Here is a 27065-nt window from a genome sequence, read left to right on the forward strand (position 1 = left end):
TCACTCTCATGCATAAGAGAGAGAAACTGCATGTTTTTCCTCAGATGAGATGATTTTCTCTTAGCCTCAAGAAGTTTGCAAATTTGTGGGAACTATTTTTGTACAAATAAAACTGTGTGAAGTTATGGTATCTGCTTTTCTGTTTCACACGTGTTTAAGAATTAGAAGTACTGGACAGGTGGTCTATACCCTTTTGAACCATCAGCAGGTCCTGTCCTCTATATTTAGTCTCTGTATATATGCATTTGTTCCACAAATGGAAAAGATACTAGTTTTGTGTGGAGATGCTCCTGCCTTGCCCAAAATACAGATTTTGGAGGGTGGGGTGGGGTGGGAGATGAAATCCTTGTCCCATTCTTGATTCTTGTGTTAGAAACAAGGAATTTTGAGTGGGAGTGATTGAAAATTCCTCATCAAGGCACCTAGTTGTCCTGAGACAGCCTAAATAAATGAGAAGGAGGAATTTATCAAGTCTTTTTGATATTTGTTTTACAGAGCTCTACATATACACAGTCACCTACACACATACACTAAAACAGGGAACAAGTTCAGGGGGATTCTGTTCACGAAACAAATCACAGGCTGGGCATTGTACCATGTGCGTTTCTCCTTGTGAATAGACACTCATTGGAGACATCCTCTTCTGAAGTGGGACCAAAGGAGGCCTTTCCCGTGCATAAGGCTGCTTACTGATTTTCCGCTGTAGAATCAGGGATAGAAAAACTGCCAGAAGGAGCAAGCCGAGGATGGCCATGAGGACCACAAACCACAGCTCTGTGTAGAAGGTTGCTTGTTTCCTTCCTGCTTCCTCATTTTTTCCTGGGGTTGTTAGTACAGGACCTGTAAAATTGAGGGAAGGAAGCACCAGAGATGGATGGGAGGGTAAGAGAGAGGTGGTTTTAGAAGGCAAATGTTTTGTATGATGTATTTGCTCCCCTTATTTGATTTTATAAGGTGATAGAAGGATGCTGGTGGCAGTTTGTCACACAGTCTGCTCGTTTTCAAGATGCTGCAGTGGCTTAATATGCTAGCAGCCGGGAATGTAAAGCTTACTGCACTCTGGAGACTGTGTTTTAAGTCCTGGCATTGATGCCTAGCTGAAAATCACCCCCACACAGGCTCCTACGGGGTAAAAGGAGGTGGGGGTATATATGTGGAAGTTCTGGCAAATTCATCAAAGTAACCTTGGAACAGCTGAAACAATTATCAAGTCTTTCCCCCCCTTTTTTTCTCCTTTTTTTTTTAAAGAGTAGGCATGTTGCAAAAAGCTTTCTTGTGCTCAAGCCAAAGAAATCAGAAACACTGTGGTCAATTGTAACCCTTGAAGAGGCTTTAAAGGAGTAAAGAAACAGGAAGTGAGACTGGAAAAGAACTATTTGAAATTGTAAACAGAAATAAATGTCTCAATTGAATTCAAACAAAGAGCCACCAACAGACTTCATTCAGAGCTGTGCACAAGATTATTCATCTGATTTGGAGGCCAATTTCAACTAAACCCTGATTGTGTCGGAATCAATTTGTAAATCTTTCATTGACTTCTCTTGGAAAATCAAAATAGATATAAACTGATCTAATGTTTGCACTGATGTACAAAATCATGTACATGAAATATGCAAACGTACTAGATCTTAAAGGGGGGGAGGGGGCAAAAACTTGCCAAAATTCGGACAGCTTACTGAAGGTAAGGCACCGTTGCAGTTTTCTTTTTAGAAGGCTGAAGTGATTTGTGTATTCGATCCGATCCGATTTTATGCTCTAGGGAAAATTTGGAGTGACCTGGTTCAGACTTAAAAGGTTTTTAGCTTCAGTGCAACCTATTTTAGCTCTCACTTGAGCAACTGGGTGAACTTACTCATGAGTATAAGGGCGAACACAAGTTTCTGGATCACCATATTGTACCAAAAGCCACCACCAGTGTACAATTGCACTGGATCATTAATGAAATGTTTATCAAAGGAGATGAAAATTAAGGAAGAGGTTTCTCCATCCTCCCTTTTAATGTCAAAACTCACCTAATACATCACAGGGTTGTTACATGAAATAACAATTCCCAGATATTTGTTTGGATGCGAACTAACCATCTGCACAGGCTACACAATGGGGTAATAAGAAATGCCCCAAATCATGCCCCCAAACCCTGAAGCCCTTTCATTGTGCCAGAAAGAACTGGGATGGCTCTAAAAAGGGACGAGAAGAGGTGCTGCAAGTCAAAACACACGTGGACACCATAATTTGGTTTGAACCAAACTATAGCAAAAGTGATCCAAATAGTGATCTATATCCCGCTAGATAAGCCTTACTTTGCTTCATTCTGGTACTAAATTCTGCTTTGATCCTGACCTCAAATCAGACAGAATCAAGCAATTTCCATAGTAATTTCCATTTGAATTCATCGCACAGCCCTAGTTTCATTGGTCTTTATCTATCCTAGAGTCTCCTTTACAAGTCAGCTATTTGGGTTGAATCCTTCTGGATTATTTTCATCAACAGCCATATCAATGAAAATAATTGGGGAATGCTGAAAAAAGTAAGAAAATGAAACCAAGCCGTTCTCCCATGATCTGAATGAATGACAACTGCTCAAATGCTTTCAGTCCAAGATCATATCTATCGGTGTGCCAACCTGCATGTAATACAGTTAGTTGCAGTAATTCAGACAAGGCTTGGAAGGGGACCAGAACTGTTTCACATGACTGCAGTGATTGAAATGTGATGGGAATGTAGGTAAATGGGATCAACATCCAAGCGAAGCCCACCTAGCCATAAAGCAATAATGCCACTCAGAGGTGTCATTGTAGGTGTCACTGGGGACCACTTTCTGCAGCCAGCCAGCTGCAAAATGTACCCAGCAGTGGGGGCAGCAATTGCTGACATTCCTAGTGAGCTCGCATCCTTCATGGCTTCCCCCACATGATATGTGCGGAGTTTTTCCAGGCCTGATGCTACTACTGAGGCTGCTAGTTGATTCACCCCAAGCTGTGAGAGGCCTTTACCTTGGCTCTGACTTGTTCCTGTCACTGACAAAAGCTTGTACATTGGTTCCACACTCTGTGCTTGAAATAGCACAGTAGGCTCAAGGGCAAGTACTCACTGGTTTTCTTGATAGCCCCTCCCCTGGCTTTTGGCTTTTTGGTGCTCTGATTTTGCATAAGCCCAACTCATATCAGAATATTATTACAGTTGTGCCTCGCTTAACGAGGAAATCGCTATATGATTAGCTTTTTGCAATCGCTTTTGCAATCGCAAAACAATGTTTTAAATGGGTTTTCTCATTTAACGATGATTGGTTCCCTGCTTTGGGAACTGATTTTCACTTTACGAAGATCAGCAAACAGCTGATCGTTGGGTTTCAAAATGGCCACCGGCAGAAGAAAATGCCCCCCCCCCGCTGTTTTCTAGGATGGATTCCTCACTTTACAGGCACCGAAAATGGCTGCCGTATGGAGGATCTTTGCTGGATGAGCAGGTATTCAGCCTATTGGAACACAATGAATGGTTTTCAATGCGTTTCAATGGGTTTTTAAATTTCGTTTGACAATGTTTTCGCTCTACAGCGATTTCGCTGGAACGAATTAACATTGTCAAGCAAGGCACCACTGTATATTTCTTGTCAACACTGTGGCAAAGAATTACATTTCCCTCCACACCCTTCCAGTTCAGAGGCTCCATTAGGCTTCTGGAAAGCTGTTGTTTGCATAACACATATGTGCACCTTTTAACCGCTATCATCGTGTGCTGTCAAGTCATAAGTCATTCTGACTTATGGCAACTCGTTTCAGTGTTTTCCAGGTAGAGAACGCTCAGAAGTAGTTTACCATTCTCCCCTTCTGGGGATGACCTGAGATTGTGTAACTTGCCCAAGGCCACACAAATTGGCTCTATTTGGAGGAGGCACAGTGGGGAATTAAACTCCCAACCTTTAGCTCTGTAGCCAGATACCCAAACCACTCAGCTATCATGCAAATGGAATCACATTTAGTTTGTCCATTGGCCAAAGGGATGCCAAGCGCCAAGTGTTCTGGACATGAATACATCTAGGCACATGTTAGGCAACTATTGGTACACAAAGACTAAAAGCAATTTTAAAAACATTTTAAAACATTTAAAACTTTCCTAAGAGATAGGCTTTCACACATTGTTTTCATCAGGTACTTATTGAGCTTTAGAGCAAGTAATAATCTACCAAGATTTAATGGGATTTTCTGTAATCATATTTTTACTTCCACCAATACATTTTTTCACATTTAAACTTCGTTCTTCTTTTTGTATCACTGATTTGCATGTTAAGTGTAGTATAATTTAAAACAAACAACCAGCTATTGGCAGCTACCAGAACTCTAACTATATGTTTACTACCCCCAGCTATTTGATCTGTCTGAAATACTCAAAAAGACTTTGGGAAATGGTTGTTGTGGGTTTTTCGGGCTCTTTGGCCATGTTCTGAAGGTTGTTCTTTCTAATGTCTCACCAGTCTCTGTGGCCAGCATCTTCAAAAGACAGGAGTCAGAACTCTGTGCTCTGCATTCTCTGCCTGGAAAACACTGAAACGGAACTTTGGGAAATGTTCTGTTCTTTGGCTAATCTACATCAGTTGTACTTGATCTTCCACTGTGCAAAATAAGAACGGATCCAAAGAATGGCTTAGTTTATGTTTTTGGTTTTACTGCTAAGCTGCCAGACATATTCTACAGCCCAGCCACATTCTCATTTCCTTCTGCTTCCAATTCTGATTACTGGGGAACAACACTGGAAGAGAGCTTAAGTGCTTGTATCCTGATTGTGGGCTTCCCAAACTTACCTGGTCAGTCACTGTGGACAACAGGATGCTAAGTGAGATAGGCCTTTAGGCCTTTGTTTTGGTCTTCCAGGACTCTAATGCACCTATGCTTGAAGGCTTAAGTGAGGAAACACCCCAGAATGTTATATGTCTTGAAGCATGAAAGAACACCGATGCAATGAAGATTGCGCAACATATCTCCTTCTGTAGAGCTAGCCTGATGTGTTTCACAGTAATAAACTGATATTCCACAGTAAATTCACACACAATGAACTGTAAGAATATGTCTTTCAGCATTTACCAAGTCCTGCAGCAGAGTTGTATTTGATCACTGGCGTTACTGCACTCCCTTCGTCAGTGGTACAGATCACCTGAAATGAATAGGCTGAACAAAACACAGGGGTTATATGAATATGGCATCGTGTCATTTCATTCTTCTGTTTATTAAACAGAGAGAGAAAGAGTAGTCATTTTTGAACTGAACAGTGATTTTGAAACATGAAGTATGATCTGTTACCACATCAATAGACATGTATGCCAGAGTGGGCAAATTCCAGAAGTCTCCTTGCCCCTTGATCTTGGAATGCCACACCCATGTTTACACCTGATCCACTTTTAAATGTTGTCTTTGAAAAATCCTAAAAAACCTCGAAGCCTCACATCTCTAAGTAGCCACAAAAAATTGAGGTGGGGGCAATCAGGATGCAGAAAAATGGCAAATTGCTTCCTACAACCTCTAGAGGGCACAAGGAGAATTTTCAAGCAAACAATTATTATTATTTTGTTAAATCATGTGGGCTGGTTGTCCCGTCACCCCCCAAATGTGGAGAGAGGTACATTTTGGTTCTGTCTGTCAGTCAAATGAGTCATAATTCTTCAGTCATATGGGTAAGCATGGAGTATTACTGTCACATTTAGCATCAACTATAAGCTGCTTTGAGGATCATTTGATTGAACTGTCTGGTAAACAAGTCATTACACGTAACACACATTACTGTACAAATAAAGAATTGCAAAACTCAAACTGACTTTTGTCTGATGTCCTTGGTAAATATAGTACAGTGTCAAAACCACTGTAGATACGTTGCCCTCCCTCCATTAGCACATATTCCTTTAGCGGCCCATTCAGTAGGAAGCTGTGACTCCAGTCAAGGTAGATGGTAGATAAATTGCTGACCACTGTAAATGGAGCTTTGTATTGAGGTGCTGGCAAAAGAAGACAGAGAGGTGAGTTCATCTATAAATTGAGAGAAATGCCTTTAATTTTTTGAGATTAAATACATGAATATGAGCTCTGGTCTTTTTACCCTCATTCAGATATGGAGCAGAAAGACATTATATGGGTACCTCTGTATAGCTTGCTCCAGCTGGAAAATGGGACATTCCAGTTCTTAACATCCATACCAAGCACTTTCCAGTGTTTTATAGACTTTACATACATTCATTCAATGCTTTCAACACCACACTTTAGGAAATACAATGCAAGTCCACCTAATGCCACAAGCTTCCTGATGTTCTTTTTCTGCAGTCTCCTGGGAACCACCAATGAAAAGAAGAAGTTGGCTCCTGGGAAGGCTGCTTATAATACAAACCAAAAGCTAAAGGGTGGATGATGTGTGGCTCTCCAGCTGTTACTGGACTAAAATATGGTCTAGATCAGTGGTTCCCAACCTTTTTAAGCCCGCGGACTGGTTGGGGAAGGTGGGCCCCTCCCCTCACTCATGTGCATGCGTGAAGAGTAGTGCGGCACATGGGGGCACTTGTGCACATGGGCAAAGGGTAGGTGCAGGCATGCGCAGGCAGGTGCAAAGAGGCTGTGTGGGGGGGGAGTTCCTGTGGGGGTGGAGGGGAGGTCTGTCTCCGTGTCCCAGACCAGCTCAGGACATGGACCGGCACCGGGCCGCAGACTGGAGGTTGGGGACCTCTGGTCTAGATTTTATTTATTTATTTATTTATTTATTTATTTTATTTATATCCCGCCTATCTAGTCACTTAAGACCACTCTAGGTGGCTTACAACAAGCGTAATACAAAATAATTAAAACAATTTTAAATAAGGGAGAAACTTTGGACAAGATGGAACGGACACTAGGAGAGAGGAAAAAGAGGGAAGATCAGGAGTTGGCTGAGGGGAAGGCCTGCCGAAACATCAGTGTTTTCATTGTTTTTTTAAAATACCCAGGTGATGCAAGTCCAACAATATCTAGAGGACTACATGATCATCATCCCTGAGTAAGAACCTCTGGGCTTGACTCCAACAGCAAGCAGGTTCTGAGCCTCCCTACTGTAAGTGTTGTTTTTCCTGATTCTTATCATCTTGGCCTTGCTCTGTCTTGTCACTGCTGTTCTGTTTTCAGCTTTCCTCTGATCCGGCTCCATTATCCATTATTCATCTCCTGGTTTACTCTCTGATATAGATATGCATTCCTGTCCTCATATATCAGGTACAGATTGAGACTGAAAGATACTGTTTGCCTTTGGTGACTTGATTGGTAGCTCAGAACCCTCATTATTAAAATACACTCAAGTCTTTGCTTGCTGTGATAGGTCAGATAGAGTGATAGTGGGATCCATGTGGCTAAGCACTCCTTCAGTTCTCTCGATGTTTCTAAGGCAGTGTGGAATGTGTGGTCTTCCACATACTGCTGGGTTCTGACTCCCATAATTCCTCAATGTTGACACTCCACCAACATCTACAGGGTGTGTTCCAAGGTAGCTAGGACCTTTATAGTGGTTTAACCCGTCTCTGAAATAGCTGGCAAACTCCTGTTCGTTCAACACACTCTTGTTTGTGTGGCTCAAACAGTTCTTGAGTTTGTGCAAGGACGTATTACTAGATATCTCATTACACAAGCTCAGAAACTGTCCTGTATCTCACTCAACAGACAGTTCCATGAGCAGAAGGAATGAACGGGATTCTACCCAGCATTTCTAGTAAGCCTAGTCCTGACCTTTTTTTTTTTTTTAAATCTTTTTGGCACCAAATTTGTGTTTCATCATCCAGGGCTTTTGGAAGCTGTATGATGTAACTTTATCCAGCCGTCTGAACTGAATATGTCCAATGCTATGAATTATGTTCAATATTATATAAAATATACAAAGAATCTATTTGTTATATTAAATCAATATTTAAAATAAATCAGTCCCCCAAAGTAAAGGGACTTAATTTTTTATCTTCAATCTACGTTGCTTATAAAAATGAATGCATGCCAAAAGGACATTATTCACTTTCGGCTTTTTATTTTTCATTTCAGAGATAGTTAGGAAGGCTGATCAACAGCCACCTAATATAATAGAATTCACTGCTCTGTATAGTCCATCAATAACATAACACATTACTGCATAATCAAACACTAAAAACTATATATTAAATCTGAATATTACGATGAAAATGGGCTTTTGAATATGGAGCAGATGCATTAATTAGCAGTAATTTTCACTTTGCACTAAGCAACTTCACCAGCAACTTCTTTGTTAATTACATATTTTGGAACCTCGAAAGGAAAAAGAAACAAAGACCCACAGTGCTCTCACAACAGATCTGAGGAGCTGATGGAGTTAACAAACTGAATAAATTAATACAGTAATTAACTAACTAGACTATATCATAAGTGTGACCTGTAATGATGGCTCCTGAGAGGCCAACCTTTCATTGCAAACACAGTGTAGTAAAGCCACAGAGAAGTCTACTTTTCAGATCACTAATCTTTAGTAACCTCAGCACCAAATGAAGCTGTTAATGAAAACGGGAATGTATTGAAATATGATGGCATAAATACTGAGCCAGGCAATTTTTAAATTCAGTGGCAAGTAATGGTCTTCAAAGGCAAGATGACCCATATAGTGGCAAATACAGGTATTTTGGGTGTATTTCTCTGTTTTCCAATATCTGTATCCTATAGTTCACTAGTACAAGCTTCATTTGGGGTGTTAAGGGATTCTGAGGGTGCTCATTTAGTGTACTGGGGGGATCCTACAGCACTGGGGTATTCTGGAACTTGTGTGTGTGTTTAGTCGTTTAGTCGTGTCCGACTCTTCGTGACCCCATGGACCAGAGCACGCCAGGCCCTCCTGTCTTCTACTGCCTCCCGGAGTTGTGTCAGGTTCATGTTGGTTGCTTCGCAGACACTGTCCAGCCATCTCATCCTCGGTCGTCCCCTTCTCCTCTTGCCATCACACCTTCCTAACATCAAGGTTTTTTCCAAGGACTCTTTTCTTCTCATGAGATGGCCAAAGTACTGGAGCCTCAGCTTCAGGATCTGTCCTTCAAGTGAGCATTCAGGGTTGATTTCCTTTAGAACTGATAGGTTTGTTCTCCTTGCAGTCCAGGGGATTCTCAAGAGCCTCCTCCAGCACCACAATTCAAAGGCATCAATTCTTCGGCGGTCTGCTTTCTTTATGGTCCAGCTCTCACTTCCATACATCACGACAGGAAAAACCATAGCTTTGACTATTCGGACTTTTGTTGGCAAGGTGATGTCTCTGCTTTTCAAGATGCTGTCAAGATTTGTCATCGCTTTCCTCCCAAGAAGAAGGCGCCTTTTAATTTCAGGGCTGCTGTCTCCATCTGCAGTGATCATGGAGCCCAGGAAGATAAAATTTTACACTGCCTCCATATCTTCCCCTTCTATTTCCCAGGAGGTGATGGGACCAGTGGCCATGATCTTAGTTTTTTTGATGTTGAGTTTCAGACCGTTTTTTGCACTCTCCTCTTTCACTCTCATTACAAGGTTCTTTAATTCCTCCTCACTTTCTGCCATCAGAGTGGTATCATCTGCATATCGGAGGTTGTTGATATTTCTTCCGGCAATCTTAATTCCGGCTTGGGTTTCTTCCAGTCCAGCCTTCCGCATGATGTATTCCGCATATAAGTTAAATAAGCTGGGGGACAATATACAGCCTTGCCGTACTCCTTTCCCAATTTTGAACCACTCAGTTGTTCCATGACCAGTTCTAACTGTTGCTTCCTGTCCCACATATAGGTTTCTCAGGAGACAGATAAAGTGGTCAGGCACTCCCATTTCTTTAAGAACTTGCCATAGTTTGCTGTGGTCCACACAGTCAAAGGCTTTGGCATAGTCAATGAAGCAGAAGTAGATATTTTTCTGGAACTCTCTGGCTTTCTCCATAATCCAGCGCAAGTTAGCAATTTGGTCTCGAGTTCCTCTGCCTCTTCGGAATCCAGCTTGTACTTCTGGGAGTTCTCGGTCCACATACTGCTGAAGCCTACCTTGTAGGATTTTGAGCATAACCTTGCTAGCGTGCGAAATGAGTGCAATTGTACGGTAGTTGGAGCATTCTTTGGCACTGCCTTTCTTTGGGATTGGGATGTAGACTGATCTTTTCCAATCCTCTGGCCACTGTTGAGTTTTCCAAACTTGCTGGCATATTGAATGTAGCACCTTAACAGCATCATCTTTCAAGATTTTAAATAGTTCAATTGGAATGCCATCACCTCCACTGGCCTTGTTGTTAGCCAGGCTTTCTAAGGCCCACTTGACTTCGCTCTCCAGGATGTCTGGCTCAAGGTCAGCAACTACATTGTCTGGGTTGTCCAGGATACCCAAATCTTTCTGATATAATTCCTCTGTGTATTCTTGCCACCTCGTCTTGACGTCTTCTGCTTCTGTTAGGTCCTTCCCATTTTTGTCTTTTATCATGTTCATCTTTGCGCAAAATGTTCCTCTAATATGTCCAATTTTCCTGAACAGATCTCTGGTCTTTCCTTTTCTGTTATCTTCCTCTATTTCTTTGCATTGTTCATTTAAGAAGGCCCTCTTGTCTCTCCTTGCTATTCTTTGGAAGTCTGAATTCAAGTTTCTGTAACTTTCCCTATCTCCCTTGCATTTTGCTTCCCTTCTCCTCTCTGCTATTTCTAAGGCCTCGTTGGACAGCCACTTTGCTTTCTTGCATTTCCTTTTCTTTGGGATGGTTTTCGTTGCTGCCTCCTGGACAATGTTACGAGCCTCTATCCAAAGTTCTTCAGGCACTCTGTCCACCAAATCTAGTTCCTTAAATCTGTTCTTTACTTCCACTGTGTATTCATAAGGGATTTGGTTTAGATTATACCTGAGTGGCCCAGTGGTTTTTCCTAATCTCTTCAGTCTAAGCTTGAATTTTGCTAAGTTCTGGAACTTACAATCCCAAAAAATTACTTTCTTCCCAAAATTCTAGGAATGGAGAGGAATTCTGGGAGTGGCACCACTAAAACAACATAAAGTTGCAAGTCCAATAATCAAAATCTGTTACAACCTGGATCTCAGACTGGAATTCTTCACAGCCTAACTTTTTTTAAAAAAAAAAAGCATGCAAAGCTAATTCTGATGGGGTAGGCTTTTAATTGCTACACAGACAGCCCTCATATGGTATGTTCATTTGTTAGGGGATTCACACACAGGCTCAGTTCTTTGTATGGGACTCAATCAGAGTGGCAGCATTCCTGGAAGTGGTGGAAATCAGACAGAATGTAATTTTCACATCCACCTATGCAAACCTACCTTCTTTTTTGGTGGTGAAGGTGATCCAGTCTGAAAATGTGCTGCCTACCGAATTATATGACACCACTCTCAGCTTGTAGGTTGTATAGGGCTGTAGATCAGTTACAATGGAATGCTGGCTATTTCCTGTGTACCTCGTTTCAACTGGGCCAGGTTTACAAGACCTTTCTAGTGACTGCAAGTGAGGAAGGCAGGTTGGATACATGTGGAGTTCATACCTGGAGGAGCAAATAAGAATAGCACTGAACAATGCATCACTGCTTAGTGAACAAAATTCAATATCTCTAAGTATCTGGGCACAGAACATACAAAAGGACCTGTTCCCAGAATGATTGTTCCCAAATTCTAATACACCACAATCAACAATTGAATTATATGCCCATAAATGGCCAAAATCAGGTTTTGCAGGGACAGAGACCGGATTGCCACTGATAAAAGACCCTTTTCAATTTCAGGGAGGACATAGCTCACAAACAGTAAGGAGTCGTGTGCATTCCATTTTTTTTAAAAAAATAAGTTTTTAACCAGTGGCAATCTGCTGTTGATGATAATATAATTCCTTTTGTGCCTGTGGAAACCTCTCAACAGGATTTGGGCCAATTATTATTTACAACTAAAGTTCATGCCAATATAATAAAAAGAACCATTGAAGAGATAACATTTGGATGACTAATCTAGCATAGGGAAGCAATGAATGTAAACTAACTCCAGTTCTTAAGCAGTAGCTGTCATATTGTGAAGAAAGAGCACCAGACATCAGAAGTTCGAAATCACCTTCTCACAATGCCGTTGGGCTCCTGAGGTGCATCCCAATGAAAAGAGGCAGTCCTTGAGGTCATGCTGTCTACGTAGGGAGGAGGCTGCTGTGCAGGGGGAGCTGGCTGTGTGGTGACTTGTGCCACTGGTCCTTTGCTGCAACAACTGAAGCAAGTACAGGCTTCAACCCCAACTGAATAGGTGGTAAAAGGCTTGAGCCCATGGATGGTTTGCTGAGTGGCAGTTCCTTCTGATAGCTGGTAAGACAGAGGAGAGGTGCACAGTGAAAAGATAAAGGCAGATAACGTCAAGCAGATTTGAACAGAAGGACCATTAGCTAAATCAGTGGTTCTTAACCTTGGGTTACTCAGGTGTTTTGAACTGCAACTCCCAGAAACCCCAGCCAGCACAGCTGGTGCTGAAGGCTTCCGGGAGTTGCAGTCCAAAAACACCTGAGAAACCCAAGGTTAACAACCACTGAGCTAAATCAGCCATGGTAAGGCTTATGACTTATCATCTTTTACTAAAGCAGGGTTAGACTGAAATCCTATTGCTTTGCATAGTAAGTTTCACCATAGTGTGCCCATTGAATCAGTGGGGATTTGGTGAGGCAACTTCTCCAAAAGTTTTATTAATTCAAATAGGTCTCCTCTAGCTGCTACTTACTGTGCTCAGCAACAGGATTTCAGTCAACATGTCTGTGTGGACTCAAGAGAGGCTGCTCCTCTGACACTTGCACAAAACTCTTCTGAAAAGTGATCGGTTTCCCTCAAATATGTAGTTGTATTAGCTATGGAAATAATACTCACTAAATCCTTCATTCTCATTGACACCTACTATCAAAGACACCTAGATGAAGAGTGTTAATGCCCCATGAGAATCCTCAACTTCAGCAGGAGGGGAGACATTAACATCCTTTTTCTCTTTTGAAATTAATTCCTGGTGTTCATACTAAATGTTCATACATTTTTGGTGTTCATACTAAATTGTGAACACCAAGAATGTATGAAAATTTACAGGTGGCTGTGGAGGCAAGAAGAGAAAGGGACGACAGAGAATGAGATGGTTGGACAGTGTCATCGAAGCAAACAATATGAATTTGACACAACTCCGGGAGGCACTGGAAGATAGGAGGGCCTGGCGGGGTCATGAAGAGTTGGATACGGCTAAACGACTAAATGAAGATGTACACATACCACATTCTATGTATAGAAAAGATGTTGGGGGAGGGCCTCTGCCATTCCTTCCCTTGGCCTGATCCTTATAGACCCCCATACAGTGAGCAGAGAAGACAACTGGCAGGCATTATACTCTTCCACTTAGAAAACTGGCTGTTCCACCTAACAAGGTAGGCTGGCTACAGGATTGCAGACAGACACAAGATGACAGGCATAATTTATAAGAACTTGCAGTTATTTAAAACAGTGGTTCCTAACCTTGGGTGCCTAGATATTCTTGGACTACATCTCCCAGAAATCTTGGCCAGCACAGCTAGTGCTGGCCAAGATTTCTGACTTCTGGGAGTTTTAGTCCAAGAATATACTACAAGCAATACTACAGCAAGAAGGATCTTGGAATTGTCGTAGATCACAAGCTGAACATGAGGTAACAGTGTGATGTGGCCACAAAACAAGCAAATGCTATTTTAGGCTGTATTAACAGACGTACTAGTTCCCCTCTATTCAGCAATGGTTAGGCCTCATCTTGAGTATTGTGTCCAGTTTTGGACACTGCGCTTCAAGAAGGATGATAACAATTTGGAACAATTTCATTGGAGAACAACAGGGATGATCAGGGGGCTAGAAACCAAGCCTTATGCGGAAAGACTGAAAGAATTGGGCATGTTTAGCCTTGAGAAAAGAAGATTGAGGGGAGATATGATAGCACTTTTCAAATACTTAAAAGGCTGTCATACAGCGGAGGGTCGAGTTCTCTTCTCAGTCATCCCAGACTGCAAGACACGCAACAATGAACTCAAGTTACAAGAAGTCAGATTTCAGTTGAATAGCAAGAAAAACTTCCTAACTGTTAGAGCAGTACAGCAATGGAATCAATTACCTGGACAGGTGGTGAGTGCTCCAATACTTGAGGCATTGAGAGAAATTTAGAGAAACAAATGGCAAATATCCTTTGATTTGTATTCCTGCATTGAGCAGGGAGTTGGACCCAATGACCTTGTAGGCCCCTTCCAATTTCATTATTCTATGATTCTATGAACCCAAGGTTGGGAACCACTATTCTAGAGAATAAACCAATAAAGAAAGCAGACCTTAAAGTACAGTGGTGCCTCGCTTAACAGGCAGCCCCATTTAACGACGAATCCGCATAGCGACAATTTTTTTTGCAATCGCATTGCTATGATTTAGATAGGGAAAAATCGCTTTGCGATGATTGGTACCCTGTTTCGCATACTGATCATCGCATAGCGCTGATTTCCCAACAGCTGATCGGTGGTTCCAAAATGGCCGCCGGGTTAAAAAAAGTGGCCACCCGCTGTGTTTTCGCTCGGATTCCTCACTTACCGGGCAGCGAAAATGGCAGCCATATGGAGGATTTTCGTTTTAAGGTGAGTTTGAAGCCCACAGGAACGCATTGAAAGGGTTTCAATGCATTCCTATGGGCTTTTTAAACCCGCATAGCGACGAAATTGCTTTGCAGCGATTTTTGCTGCACGGATTATCATCGCTATGTGGGGCACCACTGTATACAGTAAGACACCCTTATCTATGGGCACAGTATCTGCTGATTCATTTATTCATGGGCTGAAAATCTGAAAATCTTGCAGAGTGCAGGTGGCTTACAAGTCGAATAAATAAAAATAAATAAATAAAATCCTAGAAATAAATATTTCTAAAGATGATGTTACCAGAACTGGTCACTAGAGAGAGTCAGAGAAAATTAAGTAAAATGATATTTTTCAATTAGTGATATTTTCCCCTTAAAAAAAAAAAATTAAAAAATTCGCTCACCACTACATCTTTTCCTTTGGTATTGTTTGAGTATAGTCTGTAGAGGCTGACTATTCCATTTGGCTTAAGGGGAGGGCTGATGTTCACCACCGCTGAAGTAGAAGCTACTGTGTCAAATAGGGGTGCGTGAAGTCCTTGAGGTGGGGCTGGCCCTGTCCTGCACGGTGTCCAACTGCTAGCAGTCCGGCCTGCAGAGTTTATTGACCAAACCTGAAAAACATGAAAAATGGCTTTGGAGAAGGGAATCATATTCAGCAATTCTATTCAAACAGCCCTACAGTATTTTTATGTATCCAGGAAGCTGTTTTTAGAAGTGTGTTGCCTGCTTTCCTCTCAATAGCATTTGAAGCAGTAAACAAGGGACTTAAAACACATAAAAATACAATTCAATGTAAAATATAGGGCATATAGAATAAACCAGCAGTAAAACATATGGAATAAGAGGACAGAGCCAAATTCTACTACCTAGGACAAAACAGAATGAGAGCAAATTAAAGCAAATAATAAATTAAATAAGTACAGTCAATCAAAATGGGGTACACTTCGCCCTGTGCTTAAAAATGACAAGGGAACTCTAGTGGACTATATTAAATAGATAAAAGAGGCTCGGAGAACTTAATAATGCCTGTGAATACAAAATTCCCAAACTAACTTTGTAATGTTGTCTTGATGCTAACAGGGTGACTATGCTAAGGGGCAACATTTTGGCACTGGCACATTAATATGGCTAACCATGGTAGAGGACACAGATATCATTAGAGAGCATGGGAATTAGCAGTAATAAGGCCTTCTGGAGGCAGGAGGGAAATAAGAGGGGAGCCAGCTCACATGACTATGTGCACAATTCATGTATTGGAAAAAACAGTTATAAATACATGACTGGCAAAACAAACCAAGAATCTTGTGGAATCTTAAAAGCTATCAAATATATTATGCCATGCATTTTAATGGACAGGAGTCCACCTCACCAGATGCTTATTGTTATGTTCGTCTTCCAGATGCTATGAGACTGTTCAGTAGTCTGTATGGAATGTACTAGCTCATGACAACCTTCTAATGCTTCACTGACATTTAGACAGGTGATATAGTCCACTACATCAATAAGACTAGCAAATTACTGATGATCTGTTTGTTCATATTCAGTCTGGGAGGAAAAAGGTTTAGTTCCTGAAGCAAACGTGTTGTCGGAGGGCACCAGTCTATTAATGGTATTAATGCAATTGATCATATAACAGCATTCACCTATTGTTTAATATAGAAATACCCTATTTAAAAGAACACTCAAGTCAACACATTTTCTCTGATTCATACAGCTTTTGCTAAAATATTTAGTTGAGTGTATTCATCAGTATGTACAAGAAAGGAATTCTGGATTCCAGGATCCAGTTGCTAGAACTGTACTTGCTTAATTCTGGCCCCTTTTAATAAACAGTGACTGGATTTCGTTTTCATCAGCTTCCCCAAAAGAGGGTGATCTACGCACTATATGAAACTCAGCACTTATTAAACATGGCCTCCAACAAATCTGCATGAAAATTAAATTTCACTTTCATCAAGGAGAGAATAAACATATGGGAGGGTGTATAATCTTATTTATCAAATACCATTTGTATAATTAAACACGAATAGCATAAAAGGTTGACTTAGGTCATCATTTGCATGAGTAAGTAATTTGTAGAATGTCAGGTGCAATAGATGGAGTAGACGGATGTGTGAGTGTATAGGGTTAAATTAGGCTCAATAATAGTGAAACACATAGTGATCAATCAGAATGATAGATCTAAATGGCAATACAAGGGGACTGTATGGGTGATTTTTAGTATTAAGTATTCCTTAGTAAGCTTTCACGTCGAGAAGTTCTAACTGCAATAAAATGTTCTCTTTATATGAGCACTTCTACACTTTGAAGAGGGGACAGTGTAAAACCTGAATTTACTTTAAAGTGGAAGATCAGCCTAGCATTGGAGACATATGTCTTATTGCAAGGCAGAGGAAAAGTCTGTCCTCTGTATAGCAAAGTGTTTACTTTAAATGAAGACTTAACTGCCTAACCAAAAGTAATTCATTTTCAAGGATCAACTTAGGCTGAAAAGTGGTTTGTTCTGAAGCAGACTGTAGATCACACACTTCCAATAGTTGAAGACAGAAGATGCAGGGAAATGACACACATTAAATCCTGTGGAAATTATGTTTTGTATCCTTTTGCTTGTATCCAAATGCCAATGGTGTGTCCATTAAGTTGATTTCTCCTACAGAAAGATGAACTGTGGAGGAAATAGCTAGCTATAGAGGAGCATCAAGGGAGCATCTATTTTTTTAAAAAATGACAGATGAAAAGAGGAATGCCCTGTTCTAGCAGCTGCTTTCTCATTGCTAACTTAAGAAACACGGATTTCAGTGGATCTGTTCCAGTTGTTTGGTTTGTTGAGCAGAGTTTGCGATGAGGAAAATTGAGTGTAGCCCTTAATAATAATAAACATTTCTTCTGGCCATATAACAGATAAAAAAGGTTCAGTCAGGAACCTACAAAGCAGATTGAAATACAGTATCCCTTAGGAGACTGGCACTTATTTGTTTTAATACATTTACTCAGAGACTCTGGTAAATTAGAAAGAATAAAAGGTTTGTTTACTTACAGTTCCTATATAAAAACAAACACCATATTTTGTGGTAATATTATTTTTTTTACATTGTTGTTGTTGTTTAGTCGTTTAGTCATGTCCAACTCTTTATGACCCCATGGACCAGAGCACGCCAGGCCCTCCTGTCTTACACTGCCTCCTGGAGTTGGGTCATATGCATGTTGGTAGCTTTGATAACACTGTCCAACCATCTCATCCTCTGTCATCCCCTTCTCCTCCTGCCTTCACACTTTCCCAACATCAGGGTCTTTTCCAGGGAGTCTTCTCTTCTCATGAGATGGCCAAAGTATTGGAGCCTCAGCTTCAGGATCTGTCCTTCCAGTGAGCACTCAGGGTTGATTTCCTTTAGCATTGCTAGGTTTGTTCTCCTTGCAATCCAGGGGACTCTCAAGAGCCTCCTCCAACACCACAATTCAAAAGCATCAATTCTTCGGCGGTCAGCTTCCTTTTCTTTACATAGCTGAGCCTAATTGGTTAGTGTGCTTCATTATTTACTAACTAACTGGTTATGTTGCTGACAGAACACTTCACTCTAACTGCTCACTTCTGACTCCCTAAGTAACACTCTGAAAGTCCACTGACAGACCATGAATGGAAAAAAAAAAGTGGGGGGAAAGAGCTCTGAGGTAGAATGGGAACCATTGGCTGCTATTGAGTTGACTGACATTCACTGCAGCTCCTTTCCAGCCAAGACCTCTCAAAGGCATCATATGAAGGTGCAATAGAGATGATCAAATCCAGATCCAAACCATCACCGCAGCACTTGGGAACAAAATTTGCTTGCACCAAGCCAGACAAGAAGTCCATCTGGTTCAGTATTGCTCACACCAGCTGGAGATAACTCTCCATGATCTCAGGCAAATGCCTTTCTCAACATTTAACAGAGATTCGGGAACTAAAGCATGACCTTACTACCTGCAAAACATGTTGTTCAATGATGAAACTATATCTCTTTCTTTGATAATTACTGGTTTGCATATTTCTCTATTATCCAACCTAGTAATGTTTATTCTGGTTGATGGTGACATTGCATGGCTCCAAACAAAAGCATTACCAGACAATTTTTTTTAACTAACTACGGACTCTAGGGAGTGAAATTAGAGCCCTCTGTATGCAAGGCATGCACTCCAGCACTGCACTATAGCCTCTCCCAGCATAATGATATGTTGTCTGCACAGTGCTTTAATGTTTCATGTGCATTCATGTGCACTGTTGTTGAAACATCCACCCACCACTTAGATATTTCATTTCTGGAGTCTCAGAAGAGAGAAAGAATGACAATTCCAGTAAATACTAACATAAAAATGGGTTACTCTTTGAGGTGCTACCAGACAACTTGTTTTTGCTGGAACCAACTGAAACAACAATTGTTCCAGAAATTAGTAAACTCTGTGCACAACAAACGTAAAAAGGTACATAGATTAAAAAGCTAAGTAAGCACATCATGGATAAAAGAGATGTCGGGGAGAGAAGTAAAGGTGCAAAAATAATTCAAGTTAACTAGGATATCTGTCCCTTGTAACTTGAATTGTGTATCCATACACAGTGTTGGGAGTAAGACTGCAGTTACAATGCTGAATTACACATTTAGAAATTTAGAAATAACCTAAATTGAGGAACACATACACACAAACTTGAGTGACGTAATCCTGTTTAGTTTAAGCTTTTTGGCTCCCATATTAACCAACAACAGCCTCTGTTAAGTAGTAATACTGCATTTTAAATATCTAAATGTTTTAATACTGTGTTCTAAGATTTATCAGTGAATCTTAAAATATCCTTTGAGTAAAAGGTTCAGGTCTCCAGTTTGTTGCTTATTGCAGGAAAAATGGGAACAGAGAGTACTTGTGCTTTGAGCTCATTGACTATATATATACTGCCTTTTATATAATTTAATCTTACATCATGTTGCACAGACGTGAAATCCAAAACCTCTGCCAAAACCTCTATCATCATTAGAATGTGCATAGGCTTAAGAAAGCCATAAGAGGGCTCCAGATTCATCTATGCAAGCAGTAAGTCAGATGTCTTCATGTTTAGTTTCTTGGCCCCTTGCCCAGAAAGCACTTTGAAAAACAGGTAAGCTCTCTAGAATCTACCTACTTAGAGAACTGCAAAATTCTAGACACAGCAAAAGGAAACTTGTTTTGTGGCTAAAAGAAGAAGAAAGCAACATTCCTCCATAAAGATCAGGCCAACAGGCTAGGAATGGAATGATCAGATGACACTAAATCAAAAAGGGCAGCCAAGGTCTGGTGATTCTACTACAGACCTCAGGCATCAGGCATAGCAGAAGAGCTTTTCTCAAACTGCCATTCCTTTGGTGATTGTCTTCAGCAACTAGTCCATACCTAGGCCTTCTCTTCAAAGATACAGGAAATGCCAAGGCTTCGTCATTGCAATCAAGCCAATGCACATTGGGTGTAGGTTTTTAACATCTCAATTGAAATAAATAAATAAAAGTAATTTTCTAGCTTTCCCAATTGCTTTGAAATTGGCTTCTCAAGGAGTTGTTAAGAGAGCTCCTCTATTTTGGCTTTCAGGAAACAGTGCAAAGGATACCTGTCCAGCTCATATAACTGGTCTGTATGTTTGTTTCATTATTAGCAACATAAGGTATGGTAGGTTTTAGAGACAAGGGTCAGCCAACAGTGGGGGAGGGTGGGAATTGTAGGCCAGCAACATTTTGACAGGCGCAGGCTCCCCACTTTTGAAAGAGGTGAGAAATGTGGTGTGCCACAGATGCCATTTAGCTTCTTGTAGCAATTTGTCAAGTGCAGCCCTATCCAGAATGGGTTAAATACCTGCAATCTCTTTCTTAGATTCATGGTGTGTATGAAGGCATGCTGAACTATTGGAGATAAGCTTCTGAGGAGAGGAGGATGACCAATATATGCAAGATACCAACATCTCTGTTTACAAACGGTAACAGGCACATCAAGTGGAAAGCTGCAGGTGGCCCCAACAAGCTCAATGTCGGTATTGGCCATAAGGTACAGGTCAAACAACTGATTTCCATGGATTGCTGCTAAGAGGGACAACAGTCTTGCTGGCATAAGAGATTGACTCATAATCTCTTATGCTAGCAAGACTGTGGACTCATCCACAGACAATTGTCAAATATTTAAATGTGTCTTACAAATCTGCAATTTCACTTTAAAAAACCCTCACACATTGGTGTCTAGAACTGGATTCCTTCTAAGGCCATGGTAGGTACATGAAATAGATAGGGCTGACTTAGAAAAAAAATAATGAAACTTTCAGCCAATCCTTGTACTATTTAATATTCTATTGCATCAGTAACAAAGATGAGATGCAAACATGTTTAACTCCAAAAGGCAGACAATTTAATAATTTGTTTCCTATGGGTACATAATGAGATAGTTAAAATATTCCCAGGAGAGAGATAAGCAGATATTAAAAGGTCTTTCCAATACCTGTAATGGCTAAGGGCAACAGCTAATTCAATAGATTCGATCAAAATCACTACTTCTTTCAGTGCTGCTGATTTATTACTTCAGCTGTAGTTAGTCATCACTCATTTTAGTTTGCTTTTCAGTGCTCATAAATTATGCCTTATAAATAAAAAAGATACAATCAAGGAAATCATATCAATTCATCTATAGCCCTGGGGTGTATTTTCCCACGGCATTCACACTAATGTCTTTTTAAAAGATAGGCTTGTCAAGGTATTTGAGTATGTCAGAATCACAATCTACCTAAAGAGGTTGTGCCAGGATGGAGTCTTAACAGCCTCATAACTAATATGAAGGGGCCAATAAATCATGTACAGTACCTTAGTTTGGTTTAATGAATGAACACAGATTTGTAAGCAGTTTATGCGTTACACCAAGAGATGGGCAAAGTTGGGCACTTTGATCTGCCAAAAAAGAAAGAAATTAAGAAAGAAAGAAAAAGAAAAAGAAAAGCCCCATGTGCAGAGATCTGATCAGCAGAATTCTAGGTAGCTTGAGATTATTTCCCTATATGTTGGTAGAGTAAGACAGGATGATAACATGTATTGGCCTGAACTCTATCGGCTCTCACGTAAGTACCTTGGGTAACTTGGTGTAGCTCGTTTTGGCTCATTGATAAAGTAATCTCAGTTATCTGCCTGGTCATATGCCTGCAATCAAGACGTATCCTGGCACTACATAAAATAATAATAAAATAATAAAATAATGGATAGCCACCATTAAATACAGCATGTTTTAGTAAAGTACAGCAATAGGATTCTGGCCACAGCTGATTTTTTGTTTGTTTGTTTCATTCACATCTGTTTTCTGCACCCTTTTAAACTAAAACCCAATAAATAAATAGTGCAGATATTAAGACAAGTATTTTACTCTATGAAATTAAAGTGAGACTTAGGGAATATATATATATATATATATATATATATATATATATATATATATATATATAGTTAGATCAGGCATCCTTCAGTTTCGAGAGACTATAGCAACGTGCTCTGTATGGAGGACTTGGAACAGCGTCTAGTGTTGCTGAGAAGGCCAATTCGGGAGTGACAATTCCTTCCACATTGTCCCCTGTCCAGCTGCTTTCATGACTGTTTCTCTTCAAATTGGGAGAAGCCGTGTCTCCAGGCTGAACGCATCAGACTTACAACACCTTCTGGAACTGACACCAAAGAAAGATGTTCTTCTCATTATAGGGGATTGGAATGCTAAAGTAGGGAGTCGAGAGATGAAAGGAACAACAGGTATGTTTGGCCTTGGAGTTCAAAACGTAGAAGGACAAAGGCTAATAGAGTTTTGTCAAGAGAACAAGCTGGTCATCACAAACACTCTTTTCCAACAGCACAAGAGGTGACTCTACACATGGAAGTCACCAGATGAGCAATACCGAAATCAGATTGATTATATTCCCTGCAGCCAACGATGGAGAAGGTCTATACAATCAGCAAAAACAAGACCTGGAGCTGATTGTGGCTCTGATCATCAGCTTCTTGAAGCAAAACTGAAGTTTAAACTGAAGAAAGTAGGAAAAACCACTGGGCTAGTCAGGTATAATCTAAACCAAATCCCTTATGAACATACAGTGGAAGGGAAGAACAGGTTTAAGGAACTAGATTTGGTGGACAGAGTGTCTGAAGAACTTTGCATGGAGGCTCGTAACATTGTACAGAAAACACCAACAAAAACCATCCAAAGAAAAGGAAATGCAAGAGAGCAATGAGGCCATACAAACAGCAGAGAAGAAAAGGGAAACAAAATGCAAGGGAGATAGGGAAAGTTACAGAAAATTGAATGCAGACTTCCAAAGAATAGCAAGGAGAGACAAGAGGGCCTTCTTAAATGAACAATGCAAAGAAATACAGGAAAATAATAGAAAAGGAAAAGCCAGAGATCTGTCTGGCAATATTGGAGATATTAAAGGAACATTTTGTGCAAAGATGGACATGATAAAGGACAAAAATGGGGGGGGACTTAACAGAAGAAGAGGACATAAAGAAGAGGTGGCAAGAATACACAGAGGAATTATGCCAGAAAGATTTGGATATCCCGGACAACCCAGATAGTGTGGTTGTTGACCTTGAGCCACACATCCTGGAGAGTGAAGTAAGTCAAGTGGGCCTTAGAAAGCCTGGCTAACAACAAGGCCATGCGGAGGTGATGGCAGTGCAATTGAACTATTTAAAATCTTAAAAGATGATGCTGTTAAGGTGCTACATTCAATATGCCAGCAAGTTTGGAAAACTCAACAGTGGACAGAGGACTGGAAAAGATCAGTCTACATCCCAATCCCAAAGAAGGCCAGTACCAAAGAATGCTCCAACTACCGTACAATTGCACTCATTTCACATGCTAGCAAGGTTATGCTCAAAATCCTACAAGGTAGGCTTCAGCAGTATGTAGACTGAGAACTCCCAGAACTACAAGCTGGATTTCGAAGGGGCAGAGGAACTCAAGGCCAAATTGCTAACATGTGCTGGATTAGGGAGAAAGCCAGAGAGTTCAAGAAAAACATCTACTTCTGCTTCATTGACTATGCAAAAGCTTTTGACTGTGTCGACCACAGCAAACTATGGCAAGTCCTTAAAGAAATGGGAGTGCCTTACCACCTTATCTGCCTCTTGAGAAACCTATACGTGGGACAGGAAGCAAGTTAAAATTGGATATGGAACAACTGATTGGTTCAAAATTGGGAAAGGAGTACCGCAAGGGTATCTTCAAATTGTCTCTATATTGTCCCTTGGCTTATTTAACTTATATACAGAATACATCATGCAAAAGGTCGGACTGGAGGAATCTCAAGCCGAAATTAAGATTGCCGGAAGAAATATCAAGAACCTCAGATATGCAGATGATACTACTCTGATGGCAGAAAGTGAGGAGGAATTAAAGAACCTTGTAATGAGGGTGTAAGAGGAGAGTGCAAAAAATAATCTGAAGCTCAACATCAAAAAAACTAAGATCATGGACACTGGCCCCATCACCCCCTGGCAAATAGAAGGGGAAGATATGGAGGCAGTGACAGATTTTACTTTCTTGGGCTCCATGAACACTGCAGATGGTGACAGCAGCCACAAAATTAAAAGACGCCTGCTTCTTGGGAGGAAAACAATGACAAACCTCGACAGCATCTTAAAAAGCAGAGACATCACCTTGCCAACAAAAGTCCGCATAGTCAAAGCTATGGTTTTTCCAGTAGTGATGTATGGAAGTGAGAGCTGGACCATAAAGAAAGCTGACCACCAACGAATTGATGCTTTTGAATTGTGGTGCTGGAGGAGGCTCTTGAGAGTCCCCTGGTCTGCAAGGAGAACAAACCTAGCAATTCTAAAGGAAATCAACCCTGAGTGCTCATTGGAAGGACAGATCCTGAAGCTGAGGCTCTAGTACTTTGGCCATTTCATGAGAAGAGAAGACTCCCTGGAAAAGACCCTGATGTTGGGAAAGTGTGAGGGCAGGAGGAGAAGGGAACAGCAGAGGACGAGATGGTTGGGCAGTGTCATCGAAGCTACCAACATGAATTTGACCCAACTCCGGAGGCAGTGGAAGACAGGAGGGCCTGACGTGCTCTGGTCCATGGGGTCACAGACACAACTAAATGAGTAAACAACAACAAAAGCTTTGATGACACTTTCCAAACACCTCTCCTCTGTTGTCCCCTTCTCTTTACAGACACCTAAATGTATCGCACCTGAGAGAAAGACCTCAGCTGGAAGGCTTTGAGGTCTAGCTGTACCCAAGCTTCCTGTTCTTTCCCCAGTGCTAGCTAGAAGGTTTTCTTACGAGCTAGACTCAGAAAGCTAGGCCTAGCTAGGCCTCAAAGCATTCCATTTGAAGCCTTTCTCCCTGGTGAGCCACATTTAGGTGTCTTTCTGTCAGGTAGAACTCTTGAAATGGAGAATCATGTGATTTTTTTAATCCAAAAAATCACAGAATCCCATCCCTAATTGTAACATTTCCTTGATGCTGTTTTTCTTAACTGTTTGTCAGGTTTCTCCAGCCAGATAAGGGGCAGGTAAAATGGTTCTTTGAACCAGTTATGTTCAAGCTACATGTCTTCCAGCAGTCCGTTATTTTATATTGGGCTGTGGTGTATGTGTACCAGCACTTGCACATCCAATAGTTCCTCTATGATTGATTTCATTTGCGGCATCCCTGAGAGTTCTGTTCTTAGCCCCACTATTGTTTGACAATTTATATGTGGCCTGTGAGACAGCCTATTCATAAATATAGGGATTGGCTTTCGCTATTATGCTGATGAAAGACAGATTTATATTTCACTTAAGCATAATATTGATTCGACTGCGTCTCTCTTGGAGGCTTGTTTGCTGGCCATAAAATTTTAAATGCAACTAAATTTCCTCCAGCTGAATGAAGCTAAAATTAAGGCACTCTAACAGCCCGGCCCTTTGCAACACTTTAAAAAATGCTGTCAGTCATCAAGGTCCAGCTTGATTGGTTTGACATTAACAACACAACTGAGGTCAGGAAATTTTAGTATCTTTTTATCTTCCACTCTTTTTTTCTGGCTGGAGAAGCAAAAGTCTATGTATCACACTAACCCAACATGGGAAGAAACTGCAGCTCAAAGGCAGGGCGCATGTCTGCATGAAGAAGATCTAAGGTTTCTGTGAACTTCAGAACTTAAATGAAAATGGAGGAGTTGGAGTTTTCTGTATCCTGCTGCTTAATTCATGGGATTTCCAAATTTTGGAGCAAATTTTCAGACTTCCAAATCTCAGTTTTCCATTTAGTATACTTGTGCTCCATTAGGAATATTGTTTCTGGAAGTCAGGGACCACCTGCAGTGGTCTCTAATGGAGCAAATCAATTTGTAAATGTAACCCCTGTGAAATATTGGTTCAGCCCAAAGGAGATGGTCTGAAAAAAGAGCAGAGCTGAGAGTACAGGCGGGTCTTGACTTGAGAACTTAATCCGTATTGGAAGGCGGTTCTCAAGTCAAAAAGTTCTCAGGTCAAATCTGCATTTCCCATAGGAATGCATTGAGAACCATTTGATCCGTATCTGCTCTCTTCCGTCCATAGAAACTAATGGGAAGCTGCTGTTCCGCCTTCGACCACTAGAGGGGGATATTTTGTTTCTTTTTTTCTTAGGTCAAGAAAGGTTCAGGGAAGGCAGGGAAAATACAGTCCAGGCAGTTCAGTACCAGGCAGTCCGAAGACTGTCTCCCAATCCACTCTCTAAACGCTGGGAGGAGTGAGGAAGCAGACAGGCACCCTTTTCACTGGCCAACAGTTAACTGAAAGTTCAAATTTTGCACTTTCCCTGCCTCCCACGTGGGTTTTTTTCAGTTTGTAACTCAAATCTAAGTATGTAAGTCAAGTCAATATTTTCCTATGAGAGTGGTTTGTAAGTCAAAATGTTCTTAACTCGGGCCGTTCTTAAGTCAAGACCCCATTGTAAAAGGCTTAAATCAGAAAGAGCAGGAAAGCTGAAGAGGACAGAGCTGCTGTTGCCACTTAGACTGTTAGGCCCTTAACAACTTTAAGAGCCTAACAAGGGAACTCTAGTTGAGAGTGACCATGTCCTTCTAGAATTCTTGATTTCAAAGGAAATGAAAGCAGAGTGTAGCCACACACTTTTGTTGGATTTTTAAAAAGCTAATTTTAATAATCTCAGAACAAGGATAGGTAAGGTCCCATAGCAGGAGATCCTAACAAGAAAAGGAGTCCAAGAAGGGCGGAAGATTCTTAAAAAAGAAATTCTAAAGGCACAACTACAAACAATTCTAACAAGGAAAAAAAGGGGGGGGGGGGAGGAAAGTTGCAAAAAAGGCCAGTGTGGCTTCATGAAAAGCTCAGGGAGGACCTAAAAACCAAAAGAGACATGTACAGGAAGTGGAAAGAAGGCCAGGCCACCAAGGATGAGTACAGACAAGTAGCAAGGAAATGCTAGGATGGCTTTAGGAGGGCAAAAGCTGAGAATGAG

At 40.9% G+C, this 27065-nt stretch overlaps 1 protein-coding gene across 1 annotated transcript in view; it reads right to left on the reverse strand.

Annotated features, from left to right (window-relative positions):
• Nucleotides 1–27065, reverse strand: part of USH2A (usherin) — a 559229-nt gene that overhangs the window by 12609 nt on the left and 519555 nt on the right. Inside the window, exons 63-68 of the mRNA XM_078392221.1 lie at nt 14999–15208; nt 12048–12286; nt 11274–11491; nt 5807–5983; nt 5079–5162; nt 596–840 (exon numbers count right to left, since the gene is read on the reverse strand). Coding sequence (XP_078248347.1) covers nt 596–840; nt 5079–5162; nt 5807–5983; nt 11274–11491; nt 12048–12286; nt 14999–15208 — 1173 coding nt within the window. The remainder of the gene's footprint in view (nt 1–595; nt 841–5078; nt 5163–5806; nt 5984–11273; nt 11492–12047; nt 12287–14998; nt 15209–27065) is intronic.

Source organism: Pogona vitticeps, chromosome 1 (assembly GCF_051106095.1).
Source record: "Pogona vitticeps strain Pit_001003342236 chromosome 1, PviZW2.1, whole genome shotgun sequence".
Classification (NCBI taxonomy): Eukaryota; Metazoa; Chordata; class Lepidosauria; order Squamata; family Agamidae; genus Pogona; species Pogona vitticeps.